This window comes from Podarcis vaucheri (assembly GCF_965113315.1).
Source record: "Podarcis vaucheri genome assembly, chromosome: 18".
Lineage (NCBI taxonomy): Eukaryota > Metazoa > Chordata > Lepidosauria > Squamata > Lacertidae > Podarcis > Podarcis vaucheri.
The window spans coordinates 3,094,114-3,121,875 of record NC_138756.1 but is presented as its reverse complement, the minus strand read 5'-3'; the positions used below and the strand labels follow the sequence as shown (position 1 = coordinate 3,121,875).

The following is a 27,762-nucleotide window of genomic DNA, read 5'->3' as shown; positions in this document are numbered from 1 at the left end:
GAGCGTCCTTTTTTGTCAAATGTGGTGGAAGTATATAAAAGCTAAAGGCTTTGGGGGGGAAGATAGATAACGAGTTGAAGAAAATGTTCCAGTTGGTTGTTCCCAAAAGTCCTGCAGCTTTTCTCCTAGGGTGGTAGTTCCCCCCCAAAAAGATGATTAAACTAATTATGTCTGCAACAACAGCAGCCAGAATAATTAGTTACTAAGGAGGAGGAATTGCTTCAGAAGTTAGGGAATGAAAATATCCTGGAAATAAGGGTGGGGAGTCAATTTTTTAAGAAAAACGTATGTTGAAATATAAGTAAACTGGCCAATCTGTGAAAAATCAATTAAAAAATATCTCTAATAATAATATTAATAAAAATAAGCGTCTGGCAGTTCCTAGTGGAAAAGGACTAAGGCAAATTCACAAAAAAGCATGAAATCTACCAAGGGTGACCAGGACTATAGTCAGTGTGAAGCATCCCAACCAGGGGCAGTCTATCTGCATTTTTCTTTTTAATTTTTTATTAACAATTTCAACATAACAAATTATCAAAACATATCATATTCATTATTCCCCCCTTCAAACCCTCCCAGACTTCCCTCAGCTCCTCGCTCTGTTTTCTCAGCACATATTATTCTCTGCATGTTATAAAACTATACATTTCCTTACATATTATCTGTCTACCATGTTCTCAACCAATAAATTTGTGTATGTTTATTCAAAACCTGCCAAAGAGTCCGGTTCATTTGGTTGTCTTTTTAAATCAATTGTAAAAAGCTCCCATTTTGCATGTTTCTTTATTTATTTGAAACTTATACAAACCGCACTTTCATTGGAAAATAGCTGTCCCCTCTCTTTTCCCCTGTTTGTACCTTTCCGTGCTTATTTGTCTGTTTCTAACACAAGGAAATATTTAAATTTTTTTTTAAAAAGAGGAAAGTTAGCCAGACTAACTTGTGGAACTCCCTGCCACAAGAGCGCTTAAGAGCAGCGGGGAGAGGGGAGAGTTGGCAACGCTGCCCTCGGGGGGCCACTAGGGGGCGCATTGGAAGATGGCAATACCATCTCTCCGACCCACACGGGGTAATTAAGAGGCTGTTATGGGAGTAGGCGGCAACGCTGCCCTCAGGAGAACCGGAACGCGCTCTGGAACGATCTAGAACCACCGGGGCTGTTCCGGAACGTTCCCTGGAAGCCAGAATGCCCCATTGTCTGATGCCCTGGAGATGCCAGGAATGGGAGATGGGTTGGCGGACCCCATGCCTGGCCTTGGTGGCAGTTCTGATCCTGGGGCCGGGCCCCTCCTGGCTCTGCCTGCAGTGCGACCCCAATTTCGCCCTCCGCTTCGCCTCCTACGCCCCCCACTTGAGCCGCAAGTCCTGGGGGCTGGGGGACGTCCCGGCTGCCGGGCGGAGGCTGCGGGGCTGGGCACAGGACACCCTGGCGGAACTCAACCTGGGGGTCCCGGCCGAGATCCGTGAGTCGCCTCCCCTGACTCCCAGGGTGCCGGATGTGGCCCTCCAAACCTCCCGATGTGGCCCTCGGGTCATAGCACCTCCTAAGCAATAACACCCCCTCTCTCCCCATGGACGGGCCCCATGTCAAAGATGGGGAAATTCAGGCTTGTGTGCCAGTGTGGCCCTCGAGACCTCTCCACCTGGCCCCTGGAAATCTCCACAGGCCACTCCCCCTGGCCCCGGGCCCTCATTCGCCCAGCTGGGTCCGCAGCCTTCTTACATCCCTTGCACCGCCCACTGTTGCCCCTGAAATGCGGCCCTGGGAAGGCCAGCTTGACGGAAACGTGGCCCTTGAGCTTAAACAAATAGGTTTCCCCCCACCTGCCACTTAGACAAAGGAAGACAAGGCTTTCCTGCACAGGGTTCACCTGTGGAACTCCCTTCCACAAGGTGTGGCGGTGACTAAAAACCAGGTTATTCTTTTTTATAAAATCGAAATGTCCCTTTGCCAAAAACTCGTGACCTGTTAGGAGCGCAGCCTTGCATTTAAGGTCCATGTGGACTGCAGCTTCCAGGGGGGGCTTACGATTTTTTGTATGCTCTCTCCCCACATCCTGTCTTTTCCCATCTCTCCCCATCTTGCACAGCGATGGAGAAACTCCAGGCAATAGCTACAGTCGTCTATGGGAAACTGGACACCCTATTCAAAGGCAACACTTACAAGCCAGGTAAATAAATATAAATTTAGATTATATAGAAAGGGTCTGCCTTTATCTGTTTGCCTGGATTGGGATGACCATTTATGGCAACTAGAATCGCCCGGGGCTGCGATTCCTCTGCAAAAGTCTGCAGGTGTTCCTAATCACAGAACTGTAGAGTCGGAAGGGGACCCCCAGAGGTATCTAGTCCAACCCCCTACGATGCACGAATCTTTTGCCCAATGTGGGGCTCGAATTCACAACCCTGAGATGAAGATTCATGCTCTACCAAGTTTAAAAAAAAACACACACATGCTGCTGGGCCTCTCTCGCTCTCTCTTCTCCCCCCCCCAAAGGTGTCCTTCCGGAAATCCTGCGCTCCATTTTCGAGGAACAAGTCAAATTGCTACGGAATGCCATCATCGAAAGTGAGTGTTCCCTCCTTCCGTCGTTTGGCGTTTCTTTCCTGGATTATACATACCCGTGTTTCGGAGCAGGGCTTAGTTAAAAAGAGGCATGTTAAGAAAGCAAGATGGCTCTTTCACGCAGAAGCCCCTCTCGCAGGCCGGCTTGTGGGAACAGTGGCGGAGCGTGGGGGGTGCAGGGGGGCCCGGCCGCACCGGGTGAAACATCTGGGGGTTAGGGTTAGGGGGCGCAAATCCACGGGTTAGGGGGCGCAAATTACTTGCCTTGCCCCGGGTGCTGACAACCCATGCTACGCCACTGTGTGGGAATGCCTCTTTCAAAATGGTGGGCAACAGGAATCCATCGCCTCTGGATAAAATGCTAAAGCGTGTTAATTCTATTTTTGCATGGTACTAAAGCAGTTGGTACCATATTAAGCAGTTGGTCCCTTACCTTTCCCGCCCCGCCCTGGCCACAGTGATCCATGCGACGGTCACCTCCAGGCTTGACTACTGTAATTCGCTCTATGCGGGGCTGCCCTTGAAGCTGACCCAGAAACTCCAGCGGGTGCAGAATGCTGCAGCGAGGCTCCTCACAGGGTCCCTGCCATGGGAGCATATTCACCCAGTGCTTTTCAAGCTGCACTGGCTCCCGGTGGAGTATAGGGTCAGATTTAAGGTGCTGATTTTGACCTTTAAAGCCCTTCACAGCCTAGGACCCTCGTACCTACGGGACTGCCTCTCCCGGTATGCCCCACGGAGAGCCTCAAGGTCCATAAATAGCAACACCCTAGAGTCCCAAGTCACAAGATTGGTCTCAACTAGGGCCAGGGCCTTTTCAGTACTGGCCCCAACGTGGTGGGCTGCCTTTAAAATGAGGCTGCATTTTAAATTGCATTTTAACCTGTATTTTAAATTGGGTTTTTTTCCTTATTATGTTTTTCCTGTAATTTTATTGGTGTTAGCCACCCTGAGCCCGGCTCTGGCCAGTGAGGGCGGGGTATAAATAAAATTTATTATTATTATTATTAATTTTTATTATTACTTTGGAAATGCATGTAATATTGAGTAGCAAATAAGGCTGGGTAGGGAAACATCAAGGCTGTGGGAGTCGGCGTGTAAATTTGTATTAAATTAGAATCAATTTGATGTTCGATTTTAAATTTTTTTGAGCAAGTGAATTGGCACAACAAAGAGGGATGCCTCTTCAAACAGGCAGCTGAAGGAAGTGCCTATTCTACCATAATGGCTTGTGGGAATGTCTCATCGAAAAGTTCAGCTCTTGGGAATCCCTCTTCTAATATGGAAGCCGGTGGGAAGAACCCTTCTAAATTGGCAGCTTGTGGGAAACATTTTTCTTTCTGTATAATTTTTATTAATTTTCCAAATTTTAACAATTACTGTATATGATACCATTACATAACAACCATTATATCATTTGCTCTTGCAGAGCTTTCGACTTCCCTCCGTCCTTTTTCTGGTTTCCTTCTGCTACATTGTATTTTGCACATTTATAACATCTCCCTCCTATATTTATCAGGTCTTAACATTCACTTTTGTCTTCAATAGAATGTTGATTCTTCTCACAAAGCGAGTCTTATCTCGGTCCTGCTAGTGTCTTTATAGGTGTACAATGAGTCTCTAGGTATAGTGTAAATTTAGTCCATTCTTTCTGGAACGCTTGATCACCCTGGTTCTGGATGCGTCCGATCAGCCTTTCCACTTCCGCATACTCCATTACCTTCGCCTGCCATTCTTCTATTGTAGCTCCTGCTGTTTCCATTTTTGGGCGAGTAAAATTTTAATCTATTTTTGGTATTTCCAGTCCAACCATTCCTAATAGAAATGCTTCAGGTCTCTTCAGGTACCTGAACATTTTAAAAAACTCATTATATATATAATTCCAGAAGACCTTGTCACAAATCTTGTGGGAATGCATTTCAGCATAGTTTCATAATAACCCTACTCCTCATCCATTCGTGCAAATAATTAAGAGGAATAAATTTGTGTCGGGGGGTTATTAGTGAATTTGTTTTTCAGTGTTTTCCTTGTTTTTTTGGGAGGGGGTTTCTTTTCGAGTAGTTTATGCATTTCTGCATTTCTCCTTGGTTTGGGGCGGTTTGCTTGCTTTTCAAAATTATCAATGACAAAAAATAATAATGACACAATACCATTAGAAGCGCAGAAGCTGAGATCAAGAGGGGATGCATAACTTCTGGGAACGCCTTGCAGGAAATGAATCATAGCATTGAAGAGTTGGAAAGGGACCCCACTGGTCATCTAGTCCAACCCCCTGCGATGCCAGGAATCTCAGCTCCAGCACTGTTAAGTTGGTTGAATGCAACCAGTTAATCAACTGCAACCAGTTAATCAACTGCAATTTCAATTACTCTTGAGAGGGAACCTCGCTGCCTAAAAACCGACTCACTTTCTCTCTCTCTCGCCTTTCCTTAGGTAGAGTGAAGTGTGAACGCCATTGTGGTAAGTGGCCTTTTGTGGGGAGGTGCCATCTTGAATCACGGCCATGCCTTTTGTGTGCCTGAACGGAGAGAGGGGAGCGTGTGTTGAGACCCTCTGACTTTTGTGGGGTCAAGACGTGAGCCTGTGGGTTTGCCAACATCCATGATTGAATGGTTATCTGCAGGTAGGAGTGGTTTATATAGGGACATGGGTGGCGCTGTGGGTTAAACCACAGAGTCTAGGACTTGCCGATCAGAAGGTCAGCGGTTCAAATCCCCACGACAGGGTGAGCTCCCGTTGCTCAGTCCCTGCTCCTGCCAACCTAGCAGTTCGGAAGCACGTCAAAGTGCAAGTAGATAAATAGGTACCGCTCTGGCGGGAAGGTAAACGGTGTTTCCGTGCGCTGCTCTGGTTCGCCAGAAGCGGCTTAGTCCTGCTGGCCACATGACCTGGAAGCTGTACGCCGGCTCCCTCGAACAATAAAGCGAGATGAGCGCCGCAACCCCAGAGTCGGCCACGACTGGACCTAACGGTCAGGGGTCCCTTTACCTTTAAAGGCTAGTGGCCCCTGGGTGATGGAATGCAAAGGAAGGCAGCCCCTCAGCTGGAAAAAACTGCCCCACTCCTCAAAACGTGGGTTTGGACTTTGCATCGCAAATGATGCTCTGGTGTTTTAATCTCTGATGCAGAGGAAATGGGTCCATGCGTGGCACTGGAAGATGCTGCGCCACCAGCCTCAACCAGCCAGCCACCTGCCTCCCATCTTCCTCCTCCTCCTCCTCCTCCTCCTCCTCCTCCTCGGTCTCAGTGTTGCCCTCCTAGAACAGCAGGGAGGGAGGAGGAGAACAGGGACAAAACCAAACAGAGCCCTCTCTGCTTGTCATGAGCTCTGGCGCCACCTGCTGTCAGGCTCCTGTCCTGATCTACCTGCCCAAAGGAGGGCTTGCAGGAGTGGCCGGCGCAGGGATACCAAAGGAGGATGTCAAAGACGTCTGCACTGCAGGTTCTAGTGCTTTATTACAACTGATCCAGAATGCGGCTGCTAGACTGGTGACGGGGAGGAGCTGCTGGGACCACATAACACCATCTTGTTTATAACCCGCCCACTGGGATGGGTTTCCCCAGCCACTCTGGGCAGCTTCCAACACATATGAAAACATAATAAAACATCAAGCATTAAAAACTTCCTGATACAGTCAAAATAAAAAAAATTCCTTCCAGTAGCACTTTAAAGACCAACTAAGTTAGTTCTTGGTATGAGCTTTCGTGTGCATGCACACTTCTTCAGATACATGCACACGAAAGCTCATACCAAGAACTAACTTAGTTGGTCTTTAAGGTGCTACTGGAAGGAATTTTTTTTATTTTGACTATGGCAGACCAACACGGCTACCTATCTGTTCCTGATACAGGGCTGCCTTCAGATGTCCCCTAAAATTGTATAGTTGCTTATCTCCTTGACATCTGATGGGAGGGTGTTCCGCAGAGAGGGTGCCATCACCGAGAAGTCCCTCTGCCTGGTTCTCCATAATCTCACTTCTCACAGTGAGGAAACCACCAAAAGCCCCTCGGAGCTGGACCTCAGTGTCTGGGCTGAGTGATGGAGGTGGAGATGCTCCTTCAGGGATACTGGGCCGAGGCCATTTAGGGCTTTAAAGGTCAGCACCGACGCTGTGAATCATGCCCAGAAACGCACTGGGAGCCAATGTAGGTCTTTCACAGGCATAGGCAAACTCGGCCTTCCAGATGTTTTGGGACTACTACTCACATCATCTCTGACCACTGGTCCTGTTAGCTAGGGATGATGGGAGTTGTAGTCCCAAAACATCTGGAGGGCCGAGTTTGCCTATGCCTGGTCTTTCAGGACTGGTGTTACAGTGGTGCCTCGCAAGACTAAAAGAATCCGTTCCGCGAATCTCTTCGTCTTGCGGTTTTTTGTCTTGCGAAGCAAGCCCATTAGCGGATTAGTGGATTAGCGCTATTAGCGGCTTAGCAGATCAGCTAGTAAGTGGCTTAGCGGATTAGCGGATCAGCTGATAAGCGGTTTAGCGGCTTAGCGGATCAGCTGGTAAGCGGTTTAGTGGTTTAGCGGATCAGCTGTTAAGCGTCTTAGGATCAGCTGATGAGCGGCTTAGCTGCTTGGGAAAAAGGGGGGGAAGGAAAAAAAACCCCGCAGGAACACACAAAACATTTTCGCCTTGCGAAGCAAGCCCATTGGAAATTCGTTTTGCGAAGCACCTCCAAAACGGAAAACCCTTTCGTCTAGCGGGTTTTCCGTCTTGCGAGGCATTCGTCTTGCAGGGCACCACTGTATATGGTCCCAGTCACCAATCTGGCTGCCATATTTGATGTCTTCTGTTTTCCTGTTTTTGTTTTACAGGAATAAAGCAATACGAAGCCGTTTCTTGTGTGACATGCAACACCACCAAGCCAGCTTGCTTTGGATATAATTGCGAGTAAGAATTCTTTCTCTCATTCCCACATTAGAAAAAATACAGTTACAAATGGCATTTGGGGGAGGTTGATTCCCATAGCAGAAAAGCTTCCGGGCCCTTTCCTGCACTTATTCTCCACTGTGTGAAATCTAAGTCAGAGGTTCCCAAACATTATTTTTTGGCGGGAGTGTGGGGAGTACGTCCCCACTCGTTCCACCAACTCATTCCCAGGGGGAAAGCTGTATTCAGAATAGCAGTTTGCAAGGAAGATAATAACACAATGAAACTCTAAATCAGAAACAATTAAATTGTACATTTATTCAAAATCCAATTAGAACAATTGAGTTTGATTAATTCAACAAAACTGATTTCCTTATCCATTCTTCTTTGGCGGGAGCTTTTTCCTTCAATTTTTGTGCATTAAGAAAACCTAGCTGCTCTCTTGACTTACATAAACAGCTTAATCATCCTTTTTGAAACTTCTGTCCCTATAATCCCTAAGAGAAAAGCTTCACTTTTTTTTTGTATTATCACTTTCCGCATCTTTTTTATCTCATCATACATCCTATCCCAAAATACCCTCGGCTTTCTTACAACTCCAGCACCTACATATGGGGGGAGGGGAACCAATTTGCTTGTTTACACTTCCAGCAGTTAGAACACCGTCCCACCATCTCGTCCTCCGTCGTCCCCTTCTCCTTCTGCCCTCCATCTTTCCCAACATCAGGGTCTTTTCCAGGGAGTCTACTCTTCTCATGAGGTGGCCAAAGTCTTGGAGCCTCAGCTTCACGATCTGTCCTTCCAGTGAGCACTCAGGGCTGATTTCCTTCAGAATGGAGAGGTTTGGTCTTCTTGCAGTCCATGGGACTCTCAAGAGTCTCCTCCAGCACCAGAATTCAAAAGCATCCATTCTTCAGCAATCAGCCTTCTTTATGGTCCAGCTCTCACTTCCATACATCACTACTGGGAAAACCATAGCTTGAACCAGGGGCGCCAACTTATAAAAAATATTGGGGGGGCCCATACCGGGGTCCTGCCGCTGGTTCGCTCGGGTAGCCGGGAGAACGCAGTTCGAGGTGGCGGTGTTGGGGAGAGACCCTCGCTCAGGGCGTCACTAGACTTGGCGGCCGGCGGCCTATCTGGGGGGTTTTGGAGCGTATTTCGGCGGAGCGATTGGGGAGGAGGGGGCTTGTTGCCGGATTCTTCAGCTGAGCCGGAGATCCGCTGCTGGGGGGTCCCTGGGCCGAGTTGTGAGCACGGCCTGCTGAAGGGAGATCCAGCCGATTGCGCGACGGGGACGGCCGGGGCTCTCCGGCTAGGGCGCGCGGCTGGCTGGCTGGCGAGGGAGCAGGTGGGGAGGAGGCGGGGGTCCTCACTCTCTTAGGAAACGCACCCACGCGCCCGATTGCCACGAAGTCCGAAGGGTGCGTGTGTGGAATTAAAAAGCAAAAACGAGATACGGGCAGGGCAGGCAAAGAGTTTTCTGCAAGAGGATGGAGGGCAGGTTGAAGAGAAAATCACTCAGGATGAGACAGTCAAATCAGCCATGATAAAATGGGCTCAGGATATTGGGTATAACATCATGTTTGAGGACTGGGAAAGGTTATGGACCACCGGTATGAAATTCACGGCATGTAATGCCTTGAAGGAAAATATTATGAAAATGATTTATAGGTGGTACATGACCCCAGTCAAGCTTGCAAAAATATATCACCTGTCTGATAATAAATGTTGGAAATGTAAGGAGGCTGAAGGGACATTCTTTCACCTCTGGTGGACTTGTCCAAAAGTTAAGGCCTTCTGGGAATTGATCTATAATGAGTTAAAAAAGGTATTTAAGTATATCTTTCCCAAGAAACCAGAGGCCTTCCTCTTGGGCATTGTTGGCCAGAAAGTGTTAAAGAAGGATAGAACTTTCTTTATGTATGCAACTACAGCAGCAAGAATACTTATCGCAAAATATTGGAAGACACAAGATTTGCCCACACTGGAAGAGTGGCAGACGCAATTGATGAACTACATGGAACTGGCTGAAATGACTGGCAGAATCCGAGATTTATGAGAAGAAACAACGGAAGAGGACTGGAAAAAATTTAAGGACTATTTACAAAAACAATATAAGTTGTATGAATGTTAAAAATTTACACGATTCGGAAACTATAGCTTCAGCAATTAGATTTGGGAAACAGGAAATTATATTTTAAGTAAGAAAAGGTCAAAATCTAAGGTAATACTATGTTTAATTTAAGATATAAGTAACTGATGAAAAGTATGTTAAATTTAGAGGTATAGTATTTGAAAAGTACAAAATAAGGTACGAAACAAGGTAATAATTTGCTGATATCTTTATTATAAAGAATGCAGGGTAAGGGAGATGCGAGGAAGTCCAGTTAGTTATATAAAAAATGTGTTGAATGGTTGGTTTTCTTTTCTTCTTTTTCTTCTTTTTCTTGTTCTTTTACTTTTTTCTTCAGTGTATGTTTCTAACTTTGTATTTGAAAACTTAATAAAATATTTATAAAAAAAGAAGAAGAGAAAATCCTTTCGCTTTTCTGGGGCTCAGGGAAGTCTCAGAGCCGGAGGTTGGGGAAGGGACCCCCTTTGCTCTGCCCTCTTCTCCCGTCTTAGATTCGCATGGGGGTCCCCGCCCGAGCTTGCCTGGCCACCGGGCCACACAAGGGCCGCGCTCTACGCGGCGCACCTTGCTAGCCGCGCAGCTGTCCTCCGCAGCTGCGGAGTGGCCCTGCACCAGTGCCCAGCCCCTCTGGGCGCCCGCTGCGCTGCCAATGACAAGCGGGCGACGTCGCGGGCGGGGAAGGCGTCGCTTTCTTTCCCGATCCTGCATCCTCCCAGTCTTCCAGCCCTTTTTTGGGTTGGAAGCTCGTCTCGTTCGCCCTTCTCCTTTCTTCACCCTGAGCGCAATTTTCCTCCCTCGTCTCCCTCCCCATTTCTCCTTCCTGACTGACTGACTGACTGACGGGCTTGGGCTCGGGCTCAGGCTCGGGCTCGGGCTCCGGGTCGGGCTCAGGCTCAGGTTCGGGCTCCGGGTCGGGCTCGGGCTCCGGGTCGGGCTCAGGCTCAGGCTCGGGCTCGGGCAGCCACAGCGTCGGCGGTGTTGGCGATCGGCGGCGCGGGGGGATGGCCCTTCCGGGGGAGCCGGCGCTGCTCAATGGGGTTGCCAAGGAGACAGGCCGGCCGCCCCCCTCCTCCGGCCCGGCGCCCCCCGCCGCGCGGGTGCCCGTTATCGAGCTGGTGCGCGCCGGGCGCCCTATAAAAGCCGCGGACGCGCCCACCGCCGCCCGAGATTATTGGGGGGGCTGAGCCCCCCCAAACGAATTTTTGAGGGGGCTCGGGCCCCCTCAAGCCCCATGGAGTCGGCGCCTATGGCTTGAACTATATGGACCTTTGTCGGCAAGGTGATGTCTCTGCTTTTTAAGATGCTGTCTAGGTTTGTCATTGCTTTTCTCCCAAGGAGCAGGCGTCTTTTAATTTCGTGACTGCTGTCACCAACTGCACTGATCATGGAGCCCAAGAAAGTAAAATCTCTCACTGCCTCCATTTCTTCCCCTTCTGTTTGCCAGGAGGTGGTGGGACCAGTGGCCATGATCTTAGTTTGATCTTCCATTAAAAACTGCAAAAAAGGACGATGAATTTGAAGTGCAGACGATGGGCGTACCTTTCCCTCATCTGTTTGTTTCATAACACAAAATAAGGGCAAGGTAACTGCAGCCAGACAGGTTATAGCGAGTAATTGGGAAAAAATCCAGAAGAGCTAGGGGTGAACCAATGAAGGAAAAAACTGAAGAATATTATAATTTTAGACTATCTAACTGTGAAGATACACAGAATGAAAGGGTTTGAGGTCGGTGAGAAAGAGGAGGATTGGTTTGAGAAGATATTGAATTATTTGGGTAAGTTTGAACAATTTGGGGCAATTAAAATGTTAAAGTTTAAATAAACCTTGTGGATGGAGGAGTGTTAACGTATATAAAATTGTCCATAGGGTTGATTTGAATATGTTGTTATTGATTATGCATACCCAATGTATCAGCTGCCTGGGGGGTTTCACTGTTTGTGTTTGGTTGCTGGTAAAAAATAAAAATAAAAATAAATAATAGAAACTAATAATCATATTAAAAAACAGGGGAGACTGGTTTCTTAGGGCAAGTGGCTTCCATCTGGCCCTGACACCCAGGAAGTCTCTCCAGCCACAACTCCACATTCTGACCCCGAGTTTCTGTCCCCTGTTTCCGCCCCCCAGGTCCTCTGAAGACTGGGAAGACGCCTTGAAGGGCCTGTACGAATACATGTGAGTTTTCCAGGGGCTGTGCAGGGTTAGCGGTGGTGGGCAGGCATTTGGGAGGCAAGAAAGGGGAGCAAGCAGTCCCTGGGCAAGTTTCTAGTCCCTGTGTTTCTGGAGACAGGGTGAACGAAGCGAGACGGGGAGAGGGGCCTCCTGGGACCCCCCCCCAAGTTGTTGGACTCATCCCTGGCTTAGGGCAAGTGGGAATTGGAGTTGCAACATCCGGTGGGTCACAGGTTTGCCGTGGTCTAAGAAGATGCATTCTCTACTGCATGCAAATGATGGAAGAATGCGCTTCCTCCTGGGAATGGAGAATGCCCCTCCTTGCAGCAGGGGCAGGGGGAATTTGCATCCCTCCATAGATCATTGGCGGAAGGCCTCTATTCGCAAGATGCATTCCCTCCTGAGGAAGGAGAATGCCCCTTGGAAGATATCTTCATGCTTGCTGGGAATGCAAAATCGTAGATATATTTTGGACCGGGCTCTTCGGTTTTCTCTCCGAAATTATTAAACAACCTCCTTTGCCAGTACCAGCCTTAGCTTTCACTAAACCCAGATTCCGACCCCACCACCCAGCATAAAGATTTACCGTATTTTTTGCTCTATAAGACTCACTTTTTCCCTCCTGCAAAAGTAAAAAGGGGAAATGTGTGTGCGTCTTATGGAGCGAATGCAGGCTGCGCAGCTATCCCAGAAGCCAGAACAGCAAGAGGGATTGTTGCTTTCACTGCGCAGCGATCCCTCTTGCTGTTCTGGCTTCTGAGATTCAGAATATTTTTTTTCCTGGTTTTCCTCCTCCAAAAACTAGGTGCGTCTTGTGGTCTGGTGCGTCTTATAGAGCAAAAAATACGGTATATATTTTGGACCCGGCTCTTCGGTGTTCTCTCCGAAATTATTAAACAACCTCTCTTGCCAAGCCCAGCCTTAGCCCTGTTTTCACAAAACCCAGATTCCGACCCTACCACCCAGCATAAAGATTTACTGAAATTCTTTTTCTACTGGTAGCTGCACACCTAGTGATAGCAGATCCCTGGAAATCCCAGGTGTTGCGACTTCTTGAGATGTGGTTCAATAACATGAGTTCGGAATGACGAACTGGGCTTGGAAGAGTTGCAAATGGGGTTATAAAGGAAAATAAAACCTGGTCTCCCTTCTTTTCATATGAAAGGGGGGGGGGGAGAAAATAAAGCTCTCCCACCAGCCTCACAAACCTGTCTGTGGAGAACCTGCCAGCGTTTTAAGACCATGTAAAATGACATTTGGCTGACACCTGCTTCATACAGGCAGGCGGTTGGAAAACTTTTGTAATGTCTCAGGTTTTAATCAAGACATTGTGGCTGGGGTTTTTTGGAACCGCTTTGGAACTGCTCTTGTTACTGTTCTGCGTGTTGCTTTGTGCTACAGTCTCTGCTTTATTGAATTTAATAAAAACAAAATTAAGGAAAGAAAGGAAGGAAGGAAGGAAGGAAGGAAGGAAGGAAGGAAGGAAGGAAATGCCTCTTCTTAGATCAAGGATCAGTGGCACTCTCATTTTTGCAGAGCTCCAACTCCTGCCATTCCCAGCTCCCGGCCATGTGGGCTGCTGGGGCTACTGGAAGTTGCAGTCCCTGCAATATAATGAGGGCCACAGGGCCCCACCTTGGCCCTTCGGACTTTCACCTTACGGAGGTCAACAATGCCCCGTCCACGCACAAGCGACAAGCCCCTGACAGTTTGGGGGAAGCAGAACGCAGCAGTCCTGCCCCCCTTTAGAAAGAACTGGCTGGTGGGGGCTCTACAGGATTCCCATTAGGTGGTGGCACCAAGACTTTGGAACTCACTACCACTTGATATCGGGCAGGCACTTCCGTGGTACTCTTTGCGGTGCCTGCTTAAAACATATTTGTTTAGGGAGGAGTATCCCGACACATTATAATTAATTATTATTAATTATCATGATCATCATCACCCCACCCATCTGGCTGGGTTGCCCCATAAACACTGATGTGTTTTGATCTTCTTTTAGTGCTGTCGCTCATTTTAATTACCTTTCAAATGCTTTTAGTAAGGTAAAGGGTAAAGGGACCCCTGACCATTAGGTCCAGTCATGACCGACTCTGGAGTTGCGGCGCTCATCTCGCTTTACTGGCCAAGGGAGCCGGCATACAGCTTCCTGGTCATGTGCCCAGCAGGACTAAGCCGCTTCTGGCAAACCAGAGCAGCGCACGGAAACGCCGGTTACCTTCCCGCCGGAGCGGTACCTATTTATCTACTTGCACTTTGACGTGCTTTCGAACTGCTAGGTTGGCAGGAGCAGGGACCAAGCAACAGGAGCTCACCCCGTCATTGCGGGGATTCGAACCGCCGACCTTCTGATCAGCAAGTCCTAGGCTCTGTGGTTTAACCCACAGCGCCACCTGCGTCCCTTCAAATGCTTTTAGCCATTTTCAAAACTGTTTCTACCAGTAAAATTTAATGTTTCTTGCACACCACTTAGAGGTTTTTGTTATAACCCAGCGATATAAGAATTTGGTTGAAGAAATATAAAGAAATAAAGAAGCCTGTTATATCCTGTTTTTCCCTCTTCTCTCCCCCCCCCCTCTCTCTCACACACAGATACAGTTTGACAACGTAAGTCAGGCGTTTTCACGCATGTTTTGGAGCAAAGTTTTCTGCAGCGACGAAAATTTGAGCGTGGGAAATGGAAGATTTTGCCCCCTTCTGCAAGGCCCCCTTGGCTGCGCCCCGTGCAACACTCTTGCGAGGAAGGCAGTGGCAGGAGCCCCCCTGACGGACAGCAGAGGGGCAGCAGTTTCCCAAAAAGACCAGCTGGGGGGCTCTGGGTTGGCCCCCTAGGTGGGGAAAAACAACACCACACCACTTTTGTCCAGGTTTCCAAAAGTGAAACATTGAGCAGCTGACTCCACGTAAGGGAGACCCACCTGGAGGTGCAAGATGAGCTGGGGCAGAAGACGAGTCTCTTAATCTTAGGGTTGTGGGTTCAAGTCCCACACTGGGCAAAAGATTACTGCATCGCAGAGGGTTGGACTAGATGACCCACATTGTCATGTGTGTGTGTTTGTTTGTGTGTATGTATGCAGAATATGTGTGCGCGCACGCGTTAAGATCCTCAGAAATGATTTTGCTAGGAACTCTTTTTTTTACTTAAGATTTTTTAATTAATTTCTCAAAACTTTAACCAATTAATTTCAATTTTCTAATTTGTTATACATTTCTCTTTTGATTTGACTTTCCGCCTTTTCTTCCATGCTGTTTTTCATACCAATCCCTTTCACAAATATAGTATCACACATTTCATCTAAGACAGATTCCTCCATTTCATCTATTGTCATTTTCTTCCCGTTGCTCAAATTTCAAATCCTGTTTGTGATTTCATTTGGTTATATTCCCCACCCCTTCAAATAATCCAAAATTTCAGTATGGTTTTTTTTTTTATTAGCTGGGAACTCTTCCAGGTGATTTTTTAAACACCTGGCTGCTGTCTTCACAGGAACCCAGGCGAGTGGTCGATGGCACTGAAGCAACTCCCGGGATTTAGGTAGGCGCCCATTTCCTTGAAAGCCATTGGAAAAACTGAGGTACTTCACCACAAAACTTAGGGCAACAGTTGCGAGTGGGGAAACAGCGGCTGGGAGAATGAGTTTGTGGGAGAGGGGGAGGCTTATAGATTAAATTAATGAATATCTGTCGAGAGGATATAGCAGGGACTCAGTCCTACAGAGGAGTGGCCCCTTTCTGGAATAATTGTTCCGTCCCAGGAAGCGGAGCCAGAGCTGAAGGGAGGACAGGACAGCTATCCTGTCAGGGATGTTGTGCTTTACAGGATTTTACTCTGTGCTTTACAGATTTACTGTGGGATTTTATGTTGCATCCTGCATTCAGCAGGGGGGCTGGGGGACCCTTTGAACGCCTATCAATTCCTGCTGATGCAGCATTGCAGCAGCTAAGCAGGTGTAAACCTGGAATAATAATAATGTTTTTATTATTATTTATACCCCGCCTATCTGGCTGGGTTTCCCAAGCCGCTCTGGACGGCTTACAGCACCTACAGGGTCCACAAGAGGGAGGCAGATGCAGGGGGAAGGAAAGGAATTGGGACCCACGGCATCAATGTCTTTTAGGAAACCACCAAGAACATTTTTAGAGCATTGAAGTGGGGGTCCCTTCCAACTGTACAATTCTGTATTTTTCTCCCTACTCCTTTATCTTTCAGCCACTGCACATCTACAAGGTAAACAACCGGCCTCGAGGAAAGATGGACGGGAGTTGCTGAGCCGAAAGTTGTTGTTGTGTTTGTGGCGGCACACGACATTTTCAAAAATGGATTTCCCCAGAGATAGTCCCAAAGACAGCTGTAGTTTGCCTCTTGCAAAGCGACAATTCCCAGCGCCCTTATTCTAATCCCATAATGTCGCAGGTCTATGGTGTGGCCATGTTTTGAATGCCCTGTTCTGTTCTGGTCACCTCTCCTTGAAAAGGAGATTGTAGAGCAGGGGAAAGTTCAGAAAAGGGGCAACCTGAAGGATCAATGGGATGGAGAAAGGTTGCAGTATTTGGTGCTTTTTAGTGCAGAAAGGGGACGCGGGTGGCGCTGTGGGTTAAACCACAGAGCCTAGGACTTGCCAATCAGAAGGTCGGCGGTTCGAATCCCTGCGATGACGGGGTGAGTTCCCGTTCTTCGGTCCCAGCTCCCGCCAACCTAGCAGTTTGAAAGCACGTCAAAGTGCAAGTAGGTAAATAGGTACCGCTCCGGCGGGAAGGTAAACGGCATTTCCATGCGCTGCTCTGGTTCGCCAGAAGCGGCTTAGTCATGCTGGCCACATGACCCGGAAGCTGTATGCCGGCTCCCTCGGCCAGTAAAGCAAGATGAGCGCTGCAACCCCAGAGTCAGCCACGACTGGACCTAACGGTCAGGGGTCCTTTACCTTTACCTTTAGTGCAGAAAGGGGTTATGTGAGAGTTCACGCATCATTTGGAGAAAGCAGATAGAGGGAAGTTTTTCTCTGCCTCTCAGAACACTTGAACTTTTGGATATCTGACAAAGCTTGGAGGATTCAGGACTGATGAAAGTCCTTTGTCACACGGCACAGTTGAACTGTGGAACTCACTGCCACTGGAAGGCTTTAAAGGAATCATAGAATCATAGAGTTGGAAGAGACCACAAGGGCCATCGAGTCCAACCCCCTGCCAAGCAGGAAACACCATCAGAGCACTCCTGACATATGGTTGTCAAGCCTCTGCTTAAAGACCTCCAAAGTAGGAGACTCCACCACACGCCTTAGCAGCAAATTCCACTGTCGAACAGCTCTTACTGTCAGGAAGTTCTTCCTAATGTTTAGGTGGAATCTTCTTTCTTGTAGTTTGGATCCATTGCTCCGTGTCCGCTTCTCTGGAGCAGCAGAAAACAACCTTTCTCCCTCCTCTATGTGACATCCTTTTATATATTTGAACATGGCTATCATATCACCCCTTAACCTCCTCTTCTCCAGGCTAAACATGCCCAGCTCCCTTAGCCGTTCCTCATAAGGCATCGTTTCCAGGCCTTTGACCATTTTGGTTGCCCTCCTCTGGACACGTTCCAGTTTGTCAGTGTCCTTCTTGAATTGTGGTGCCCAGAACTGGACACAGTACTCCAGATGAGGTCTGACCAGAGCAGAATACAGTGGCACTATTACTTCCCTTGATCTAGATGCTATACTCCTATTGATGCAGCCCAGAATTGCATTGGCTTTTTTAGCTGCTGCGTCACACTGTTGGCTCATGTCAAGTTTGTGGTCAACCAAGACTCCTAGATCCTTTTCACATGTACTGCTCTCAAGCCAGGTGTCACCCATCTTGTATTTGTGCCTCTCATTTTTTTTGCCCAAGTGCAATACTTTACATTTCTCCCTGTTAAAATTCATCTTGTTTGTTTTTGCCCAGTTCTCTAATCTGTCAAGGTCGTTTTGAAGTGTGATCCTGTCCTCTGGGGTGTTAGCCACCCCTCCCAGTTTGGTGTCATCTGCAAATTTGATCAGGATGCCCTTGAGTCCATCATCCAAGTCGTTGATAAAGATGTTGAATAAGACCGGGCCCAAGACAGAACCCTGTGGCACCCCACTCGTCACTCTTCTCCAGGATGAAGAGGAACCATTGATGAGCACCCTTTGGGTTCGGTCAGTCAGCCAGTTACAAATCCACTGAGTGGTAGCATAGTCAAGAACGCATTTTACCAGCTTCTTTACAAGAATATCATGGGGCACCTTGTCAAATGCCTTGCTGAAATCAAGGTAGGCTACATCCACTGCGTTCCCTTCATCTACCAGGCTTGTAATTCTGTCAAAAAACGAGATCAGGTTAGTCTGACATGACTTATTTTTCAGAAATCCATGCTGACTATTGGTGATCACAGCATTCCTTTCTAGGTGCTCACAGACTGTTTGCTTAATGATCTGCTCCAGAATCTTCCCTGCTATTGATGTCAGACTGACTGGGCGGTAATTATTTGGGTCCTCTCTTTTCCCCTTTTTGAAAATAGGGACAACATTTGCCCTCCTCCAGTCTGCCGGGACTTCGCCTGTTCTCCAGGAATTCTCAAAGATGACTGCCAGTGGTTCTGAGATCACATCTGCCAGTTCTTTTAATACTCTTGGATGCAGTTCATCTGGCCCTGGAGACTTGAATACATCTAAACTAGCCAAATATTCTTGTACTATCTCCTTAGTTATTCTGGGCTGTGTTTCCTTTGCTGAATCATTTGCTCCAAATTCTTCAGGTCGGGCATTGTTTTCTTTATCGGAGAAGACTGAGGCAAAGAAGGCATTGAGTAGTTCAGCCCTTTCTGTGTCCCCTGTTTGCATTTCACCATCTTCTCCTCTGAGTGACCCCACAGTTTCTTTGTTCTTCCTTTTGCTACGAACATACCCATAAAAGCCTTTTTTGTTGCTTTTAACCTCTCTAGCAAGCCTGAGTTCATTCTGAGCTTTAGCTTTTCTGACTTTGTGTCTACACGTGCTGGCTATTTGTTTGAATTCCTCTTTGGTGGTTTCCCCCCTTTTCCATTTTTTGTACACATCCTTTTTTAATCTTAATTCAGTTAAAAGTTCTTTAGATAGCCACCCTGGCTTCTTTAGGCACCTTCCATGTTTCCGTCTCATTGGTATTGCCTGTCGTTGTGCTTTTACTATCTCCCTCTTAACAAACTCCCAGCCATCATGAACTCCCTTTCCTTTAAGTATTGCTGTCCATGGGATCTCACCCAGCACTTCCCTAAGTTTTATGAAGTCGGCTTTCTTAAAGTCAAGAAATTGAGTATGCTTGGCTGCTCCTTTCCGCTGTATAGTAAACTTCAGAAGAGCATGATCACTCGCGCCTAATGATCCTTCCACATCTACCCCACTAACCAGGTCATCAACATTGGTTAGGACCAGATCTAAAATGGCTGTTCCTCTTGTTGCTTCTCCCACTTTCTGGACAATGAAGTTGTCTGCAAGGCCAGTGAGGAATCTGTTTGACCTTATGCTCTTGGCTGAGTTTGACGTCCAACAAATATCCGGGTAATTGAAGTCCCCCATTACTACTATCTCCCTTCCTTTTGCATGCTTGGCCATCTGTTCCAGGAAGGCATCATCTATGTCCTCCGTTTGGCTTGGGGATCTATAGTAAACTCCCACAATGAGGTCTCTGTTATTCTTCTCTCCCTTAATTTTGACCCAAATGCTCTCACTTTGGCTTTGAGGTTCTAAATCTTGGATCTCTTCACAGGTATACACATCCCTGACATATAACGCCACTCCTCCTCCTTTCTTGTCTGGTCTGTTTCTCTGAAATAGATTGTATCCCCCCATTATTACATTCCAATCGTGGGACTTATCCCACCAGGTTTCAGTGATGCCTATTATGTCATATTTAGTTTGCTGTACCAAGAGCTCAAGCTCATCTTGTTTATTTCCCATGCTTTGCGCATTAGTGTACAGACATTGAAGTCCATTAATCATTCCCCCGTGTCTCTTATTTAAGGATTTTTTCCTCCCACCACTAGGTCCGCGTGCTGTTTGCTCCATTTGGTCTATGACATTTGGATGATCATCTTCATTAATTGATAGACTCCTACCTTCAGGAGCATTGTCTCCCTCCCCCACATTAGTCAGTTTAAAGCCCTCCTGATGAGGTTTCTGAGATTTTTGGCAAAAACATTTCTCCCAACCATTGTGAGGTGCAGCCCATCGCTTGCCAGAAGTCCATCTTCAAGAAACTGCAGTCCGTGATCTAAGAATCCAAACCGTTCCTGTTTACACCATTTGCGAAGCCAGCTGTTCACTTCCACTATTTTCCCCTCTCTCCCTGGGCCACGTCGTTCAACTGGGAGGACAGACGAGATGACAATTTGTGCATTTAGTTGCTTCAATTTCCTGCCGAGAGCCTCGTAGTCTCTTTTGATCTTCTGGAGGCTATTGCTTGCAGTGTCATTGGTTCCCACATGAACCAAGAGGAAGGGGTATTCGTCAGTGGGTTTTATGATTCCTTGCAGTCGTTCAGTTACATCTTGGATCTTAGCCCCGGGGAGACAGCACACTTCCCGAGACATCTTGTCAGGCCCACAGATCACTGCTTCTGTTCCCCTCAGTAGGGAATCCCCTATCACCACTACACGCCTCCTCTTGGGTTTGGTCGGGGTTCTTCCGTGAGCTGTCCGTTCCAAGGTCACCTGCACATTCCCTGAGGACTGACTTTGCTGCTCGTCTTCATATACCTGATCGACTGTAATGAGGGAGAGATCCTCAAATGGAGTCTGCTCTTCGTCTTCCATGCTAGGGGAGAGGACCTCAAAGCGATTGTGTATTTCTAGACAATCAGAGTGGACCCTGGGCCTCCTACTTCTTTGAGTCACGTTTCTCCATATATCTGGCTCCTGTGTTGGTGAACAAGCCTCCTTCTCAGGGGAGTCCCCTGTCTCCTCCTTGGTGGGGACGGTGTGCTCTGTTGCTTCCAAGAAGAGCTCCAGCTCTCTAATTCTTTGGAGCGTAGCTACACGTTCCTCCAGTTGCTGGACTTTGTCTTTTAATAGGGCAATCAACATGCAATTGCTGCAGGTAAAGCTGCCTGCAACCTTTGGCAAGATGGCAAACATTGCGCAGGAATCGCAGGCGACTGCAGCTGTTCCCTCCCCTTCCATCATGAGATCGTGTTGTTGGGGGTGGCTACAGAGGTCCTCCATCATAAAAAGCTTGAAGACAGGACAAATAACTTCCCCCACAAAAAAAACCCTAGGTCTCCCCCAACAAACGTTTGAGACTAGCTCCCCTAAATCTAAAAGATGGGTATAACTGTGCGCGCCGCTAGGCGCGCGCCGCTGCCCTACAAACTCTGATAAGCTCCTCCCACAGCTAATCCCCTGCCTCAACAGAAACCCTGCCCCCTCTGACCTTTACACAGGGAAAACAGCTAATCAGCCACCAAGAAACACACACACACAAGAAAACCCTTTTTGCTCCTTCTTCAACTGCTGCCCTACAAACTCTGGATTAGACAAGCTCTAATTAGACAAGGAGGATTAGACAAATTCATGGCCATCGATGGCTGCTAGCCAAGGTGGCTATGCTGTGCCCGCCATGACTGGAGACAGTAATGCTTCGAATAACAACTGCTGGAAAACACAAGAGAGGGGAGGGCTCGTGTTCGAATCACGCCTTTGGGTTTCCCAAACGCATCTGGTTGGGCACTGCAAGAAGAGGGTGCTGGAATAGATAGGCCATCTAATATTCTTAAAAAGACAGCTCCCAGCACACTCAGGCAGAAAATCGTGCTCTTCCTTATTCAGTTCACTAATGAATTGCTTCCCACGAGGCATCTGGAAGTGATTCGCAATGCAATGATTGTTAACGTACATAAAAACAGCTTAAAACAATCACTTTGAAACTATGATAAATATTGTTACACGCCACTCCAATCTCTTGAGCAGCGAGAGATTCCAGGGGTTCCTGCATCTACCCAGGGCTCAGTTTCCCTGGAAAGGAGGTCAGCAGAATCCCACTTCTGACACCAGTGTTGCACACACCCAAATCTCCAAGTGCTGAGAGACTCCAGGGGTTCTGGGCACTAACTCAGGGTTTGGCCTCCTTGAAATAAAGGCCAGGGGAGACAGTGGCGTCTTTAGCAGTTTTGTTTTTTATTGACACATGTATACAACTGGCACATGGCGTTGAACTTAACTCCGTGTCTTCCTCTGTTTCCGCAGACCAGAGAACCTGAACTTTACGAGTAAGTTTCCAAAACTTCGACTTGGGTGCTGCAGGGGGCATGGCTTCTTCACGACTTATGGGCTGATGTGAAATAGAGGCATTCTCTTCCATTAGCAAGGAAGACCTCTTCTTAAATCAAGAAGGGAGATATGTCTCTGGCCCATCTCTTGTTGGACTCTCACCTCCTTCCTCCCAGACCACATGTGAGATGGGAGTACAGTGGTGCCCCGCAAGACGAATGCCTCGCAAGACGGAAAACTCGCTAGATGAAAGAGTTTTCCGTTTTGGAGGTGCTTCGCAGAACGAATTTCCTATGGGCTTGCTTCGCAAGACGACAATGTCTTGCGAGTTCCTGCTGGTTCCCCCCCCCTTTTTCTAAGCCGCTAAGCTGCTTATCAGCTGATCCGATCAGCAGATAAGCCGCTAAAAGCCGCTAATCCGCCAATGGGCTTGCTTCGCAAGACGAAAAAACCGGTAGACAAAGAGAATCACAGAACGGATTATTTTCGTCTTGCGAGGCACCACTGTAATGGTTCCATCTTAAAGAGGCATTCTTTCGAGGTATTGCGCATCTTCTTCAGGAAGGGACGTAGGAACCTCTGTGGCTGCCGACTCCTGACAAACAGCCACCATCCAGCGAGCCCAAAAATCAGGAATGGAGTTGTCCTCCAACACCTGGGGAGGCCACAGGTTCCTAATCTGTTATGCCACCATGTTACAGAGATGGAAAGGTGGAGTCAGAAGGGTGCTGCATGCCGGTTTTAGGGACAACAGCTACAAGGGGGTCTCTAATGACTGCTTTGTGTCCCCTAGGTATAGAAAGCACCCTCTCGAAAAACTGGCTCAACTTGATGGCGCTGAAGGAGCTTGAGGGAGAGACCCCCGTTCTCCAGCTCCTCGCCCCGATCTGCTGAATTATTTTCTTTTCCGCAATGTTCTATGGAGAGCCCACTTTGATGTAATAAAATTATGGATAGAGGGACCCCCTGCAGTTTGCTGCTGTCGAGCTTGGTTGTATCAGAAAGACGGTCTCGTTGGTTTTACAAACAGCCAGGAACCTGGTAGATCCCTCCCAACTACATATGAAATGGTCCGGGTCTTTTGAAAGGGAAAATGGGATCAACTGAAAAAGGGGTTTGATGGCTCAAGAAAAAACGAAATGGTGAATTAATGGGTAATGTCAGGGAACTGCCATCAGTGCCGGAGGGAGAGAGCAAAATCCAGAGGGATTCCGGAGAGCGTCCAGGGATTGGGAGAGGCAGCCCATCTTCTAGGGAAGAGAATCAGCATAGCACCAGTGGAGAAGGGGGGCAGATGGGGGAAGCAGCGAGGCGGTCCCATGACTCCTTGCCAGGGACCAGCGGGGAGAGTAGGGGTCCTCCGCTGCCCACGCCCTCCTTGCGCAGAAGGCTTTCGCGCAGAGAGAGTAGGAGGAGACTAGGCGTCAAAGAGCTTCTTTACTGGAAGAAGTTTAAGAAACGCCCACGGACGGATTCTGCCAGCGATTGAGTCAGCCACGGGCGAGTGGCTGTCCGGACAGAAAAGGTTCACTCAGGCAACCCAGGCAGGTGTTTGCACAGGCTTACGCACGAGCAAGCCCTAGAACCATTACAGGTAAGTAACCAAAACCGACGCGAGTGGTGCTGTGGGTTAAACCGCTGAGCCTAGGACTTGCCGATCAGAAGGTCGGCAGTTCGAATCCCCGCAATGACGGGGTGAGCTCCCGTTGCTCGGTCCCTGCTCCTGCCAACCTAGCAGTTCGAAAGCACGTCAAAGTGCAAGTAGATAAATAGGTACCACTCTGGCGGGAAGGTAAACGGCGTTTCCATGCGCTGCTCTGGTTCGCCAGAAGCGGCTCAGTCATGCTGGCCACATGACCCGGAAGCTGTCTGCCGGCTCCCTCGGCCAGTAAAGCGAGATGAGCACCGCAACCCCAGAGTCGGCCACGACTGGACCTAATGGTCAGGGGTCCCTTTACCTTTACCCAAAACCGAAGCTTTTCCAAAGCGGGGGGAAAGATGAAAGACCTTTCACGAGTCAGCTGGTTTTGTAGTTTTATTGGATCATCTCAACATACACACACGCACACACAAAAATTGGTACAGCAGCTTTGTGGCGTTTTTCTCTTTCGGGGATTTCAGGGGAAAGGGGGGAATGTCGATAGCAAATAAGTTTGATTTTCTTCCTCCCCGCCCCCCCAAAACATAACACATCATACAGTTTTTTAAAGGTTCTAGAATCACCAAAAGGTTTCTGCAAGAGAACATAATCTACATGCTAAAGTGAGGGTTGTTTTTTTCATCCAGGAATATATGTACACATATATAGATATATATATACTTCTTTTTTTAATCCACTAATTCCAAGGAACCTTTGTCCTTTTTAAGACAAATTTAAAAGACGCCGTGCAGTCTCCCTCCCAACGCGTACGCAAAAATCCGGACTAAGCCACGGAAGGCTGACCAGGAGCTTCTCCCCGCCCCAAAGAACTTTTTAAATACTTTTCTCAAGCAACATGGGCCCCGACGATAATGTGGGAGAGGGGAGACCTGGATCCATCTGATAAATCACGTTCTGCCAGAGCAAAATGCACCCCTCTTTCCCTAAGCCGGCAAGCATTTTGCAAGTGGTTTTGGATTTAAAAAAACCCAAACCTACCCCTAAATGGGGAGGGGGGGAGAAAGGTTGAGGCACCCGTGTCTTGAAACAAGCAGTACATCAAAAAGCGAGCCAGAGACCAGGGTTTTCATGCTTGTTTCTGTGCGCTCTCTCTGCATCCCACAAAATATACTTTATTTGGGGGTGGGGGGGGAGGTTGAAAAATGATATTTTGCGAAACAGGTGGGTTCTTTTAAAAAAATTGCTAAGTGCCATATTCCTCAACAGTGATCAAGCTGATTTCAAAATAAATAAGTCGCCGGCTCACTTCCGTCTTAACGGGACAGGAGCTTGGGGGAAGGTTTGTCAAAACTAGAGGGAAGAAGTCTTGATTCCAGCCAAGAATCTCCAAAAAACACAAGGGAGCCGCCCCACAAGCTGTGCGGTCTGCCAGTTTCTCAGACCAATGTCACGCGGCTGATCGTCTTGAGCTGGGAGTTCAGAAGCCCAAGGCACAGTTTATGGGAGCAGGTGGAATATGGGGCGAAAAGGGGTCATTGGGGTCATGGCGGGAGGACCATGGCCGGAGCAGCAGCAGCCAAAGGGGTCAACCTAACATGGTAAGCCAAATAAAAATGTCAAAAATAAAGTGGGGGGGGGGGATCCACACACAAAACCAAGAGACAATGAACCTTTGGATTTCCAGTTTTCTTTTTGCTACATTCTAAACAAAATAAAAACTTTAGGAATGTGAGATTTTGCTCTCTCTCTCTCTAAGTGGACATCACAAAGACCCACGGGAAGGGGAGTTGATCTATCTCGCAGAACGGGAATGAATCCCATCCTCGGAAGGCAAGAGGGGAGGGAAACACAACTGGCTTATGGTGGGAGGTGGGAGGGAAGCCAGGGCTTAAAAAAACAACAACCCAACAACAGCAACAACAAAACTAATTAGAGGTACAGTCAGCCTGGATGTGGACCACCACGCTATTGAGGGTGGTGACCCAGAAGAGCAACCGTGAAATTGGATCCAATTTAAAGAGCTGCGGTGCCTGCGATTTCTTGGGTCGCTCAGCACCACACCTCATGGGACCATCGACTGTGGCAAGGATCTCCTGGGTGGCTGCGTCAACGATGGCAGGGCACTTCTCTGGTACAGAAGAAGTTCCCCACCAGGGCTGGTCGAAAAGTTCAAAATGGAATGTGAGGGAAGGGGGGAGAGAGAGAAAAGACTACAGCTTCGGGATGTGTAAACCGCCAGAACCGAAAAACAACACCCACCCCCACGCCCCGCATCCCAGGGCGGAGTGGGAGTGGGGAAATGCCTGCCCCCAGGAGGGGCAGGTAGGGGAGGACCGTACGTGCGCATGGGGAGAGAGAGGGGAGGGGAGAGGAATCTTTATCGCTCGGCCGGATTCAGTCTGTGTGAGCCTCACGACACTCCTCTCTCGGGGGGAGGAGAACGGATCGCACCAGTTTCTCGGGAGCAACTCAGCACTTCGACAAGGTCTCCTTGAGTTCAGACAGCAGGTTGCCCAGCAAGGTCGGCTCGTTGCACTTGGCATCGACGGAGACGGAGTTCTCTCCCTTTGGAAAGAGAGTGGTTTTTCATTTGTGGGTGCGGACAGAGAGAAATCAGACAGCAAACACAGATTTTGGCCAACCAACACAATCAAAGGGGGTGGAGGGACTCCCCTAGGATGCAATCATCACCCCACTGTGTCTGCCCCCCCCCACACTTACCTTTTTAACTAACAGACAGACATGATGGCCCTGGATAGAACGGCTATACATTGACGCGCAGGACCCCACTCGCTCGACAACTGAAGGGGAAGGAAAGAGAAGGCGTTTGAGATGGGGCGTCTTCGTCCTCTCCCTCAAAAACAAGGCTAAGCTTTCAGGAGTGTGAAGAAGGAGGAGGAGGAGGAGGAGGAGAGCTTACTCCCTCTGTCCATATCAACAAGAGGCACTGGTTAGATCTCCTGGGGGGAAGAAGCAGAGCTCAAAGCAGGGACTCATGCTGAGAAGCGACGGAAGGCCTCCTCAGAGAGTGGGCAAGTCTCCTTGGATTGCTCACTCCTGATGCATCCAAACCCGATGCAGAGAGACGACGACGGGTAAAGGCAGCAAAAAAAAGCCCAACCCCCCTTACCTGCCAGTCATAAGGACTTAAGCAGGGTGTGGAAACCCTCAAATTTGTACCCAAACAAATGCCAACAGCTGGGGGGAGAAATCACGTCTGGCAACCAATCTATTGACATTATTTTCAGCTCTCCAACCCCACGATGACAGTCTATTCTGGGTTGTTGTTGTTGTTGTTTTGAGGAGGGGAAACCTACTGCCGCAGGAGCTCACCTGAGAAGTGATGGTGGAAGCAGATTTTCGCCAGGAGGTGGTGGAAAGGCATGGTGATGCTGTCGACTTTGAAGGATCTGGCGTGCAGGTCCCCCGACTCCAGCAGCTTGGCATAAGCATCACTTGGGGGAGGAGAAATCAAGGTGAATTGGGCGGCAAGGGGAGCTGGGGGAAGAGGAGTGGGCCGGGACACCACCTCTGGCTTGCCCACTTCTGTGGGCCGGAAAAGCTTTTTAATGTTTATTATGATCTTGGGGACCACCAGGCCTAGCGAGCAAACACACACTCATATCGACACACAAAGAAGGGGGGAAGCATCAAAGTACCGTATTTTTCGCCCCATAGGGTGCACCTAGTTTTTTGGGGGGGAAATAAAGAAAAAAAAATTATTCCCCCTCCCCAGGCGCAGGGCTGGGGAAGCCTGAGCTTCCCCCGACCCCAGAACAGGCTGCTATCCGCAAGCCGTGGGAGAGCTGCGCGAAGCCCAAAGCCTTGGGGGGGGCACTGAGCTCAGCGCGCCCCAGGCTTCTGGGTGCAGGCAGCTCTCCGCAAGCCATGGGAGAGCTGCGCGAAGTCGCACAGCTCTCCCGCGGCTTGCGGATAGCAGCCTGAAGCCTGGAGAGCAAGAGGGGTTGGTGCGCACCGACCCCTCTCTCTCTCCAGGCTTCAGCGAAAGCCTGCATTCGCCCCATAGGACGCACACACATTTCCCCTTCAGTTTTGTGCGTCCTATAGGGCGAAAAATAAGTACAGTGGTGCCACGCAAGACGAATGCCTCACAAGACGGAAAACTCGCTAGACGAAAGAGTTTTCCGTTTTGGAGGTGCTTCGCAAAACGAATTTCCT

The 27,762-nt window shown here is 48.5% G+C and overlaps 2 protein-coding genes across 4 annotated transcripts in view; one reads left to right on the top strand and one right to left on the bottom strand.

The window, feature by feature from the left end:
- The first annotated feature begins 1,161 nt into the window (after positions 1 to 1,161).
- IZUMO4 (IZUMO family member 4) lies at positions 1,162 to 22,945 on the top strand. Its single transcript, XM_082206708.1, has 11 exons — positions 1,162 to 1,463; positions 2,091 to 2,171; positions 2,498 to 2,569; positions 5,000 to 5,026; positions 7,386 to 7,461; positions 11,702 to 11,749; positions 14,339 to 14,353; positions 15,234 to 15,281; positions 15,957 to 15,974; positions 21,960 to 21,982; positions 22,777 to 22,945. The coding sequence occupies exons 1-11, from the start codon at positions 1,187 to 1,189 to the stop codon at positions 22,875 to 22,877; spliced, it is 786 nt and encodes a 261-aa protein (XP_082062834.1). The 5' UTR covers positions 1,162 to 1,186; the 3' UTR covers positions 22,878 to 22,945.
- A 1,060-nt stretch (positions 22,946 to 24,005) lies between these two features.
- AP3D1 (adaptor related protein complex 3 subunit delta 1) overlaps positions 24,006 to 27,762 on the bottom strand; it is a 53,203-nt gene continuing 49,446 nt past the window's right edge. For all 3 annotated transcript variants that reach the window (XM_082206257.1, XM_082206258.1, XM_082206259.1), the window contains 3 exons: positions 26,917 to 27,038; positions 26,305 to 26,384; positions 24,006 to 26,148 (listed from right to left, as the gene is read on the bottom strand). In XM_082206257.1, the coding sequence (XP_082062383.1) occupies positions 26,053 to 26,148; positions 26,305 to 26,384; positions 26,917 to 27,038 (298 nt within the window). In that variant the 3' untranslated portion in view covers positions 24,006 to 26,052. The remainder of the gene's footprint in view (positions 26,149 to 26,304; positions 26,385 to 26,916; positions 27,039 to 27,762) is intronic.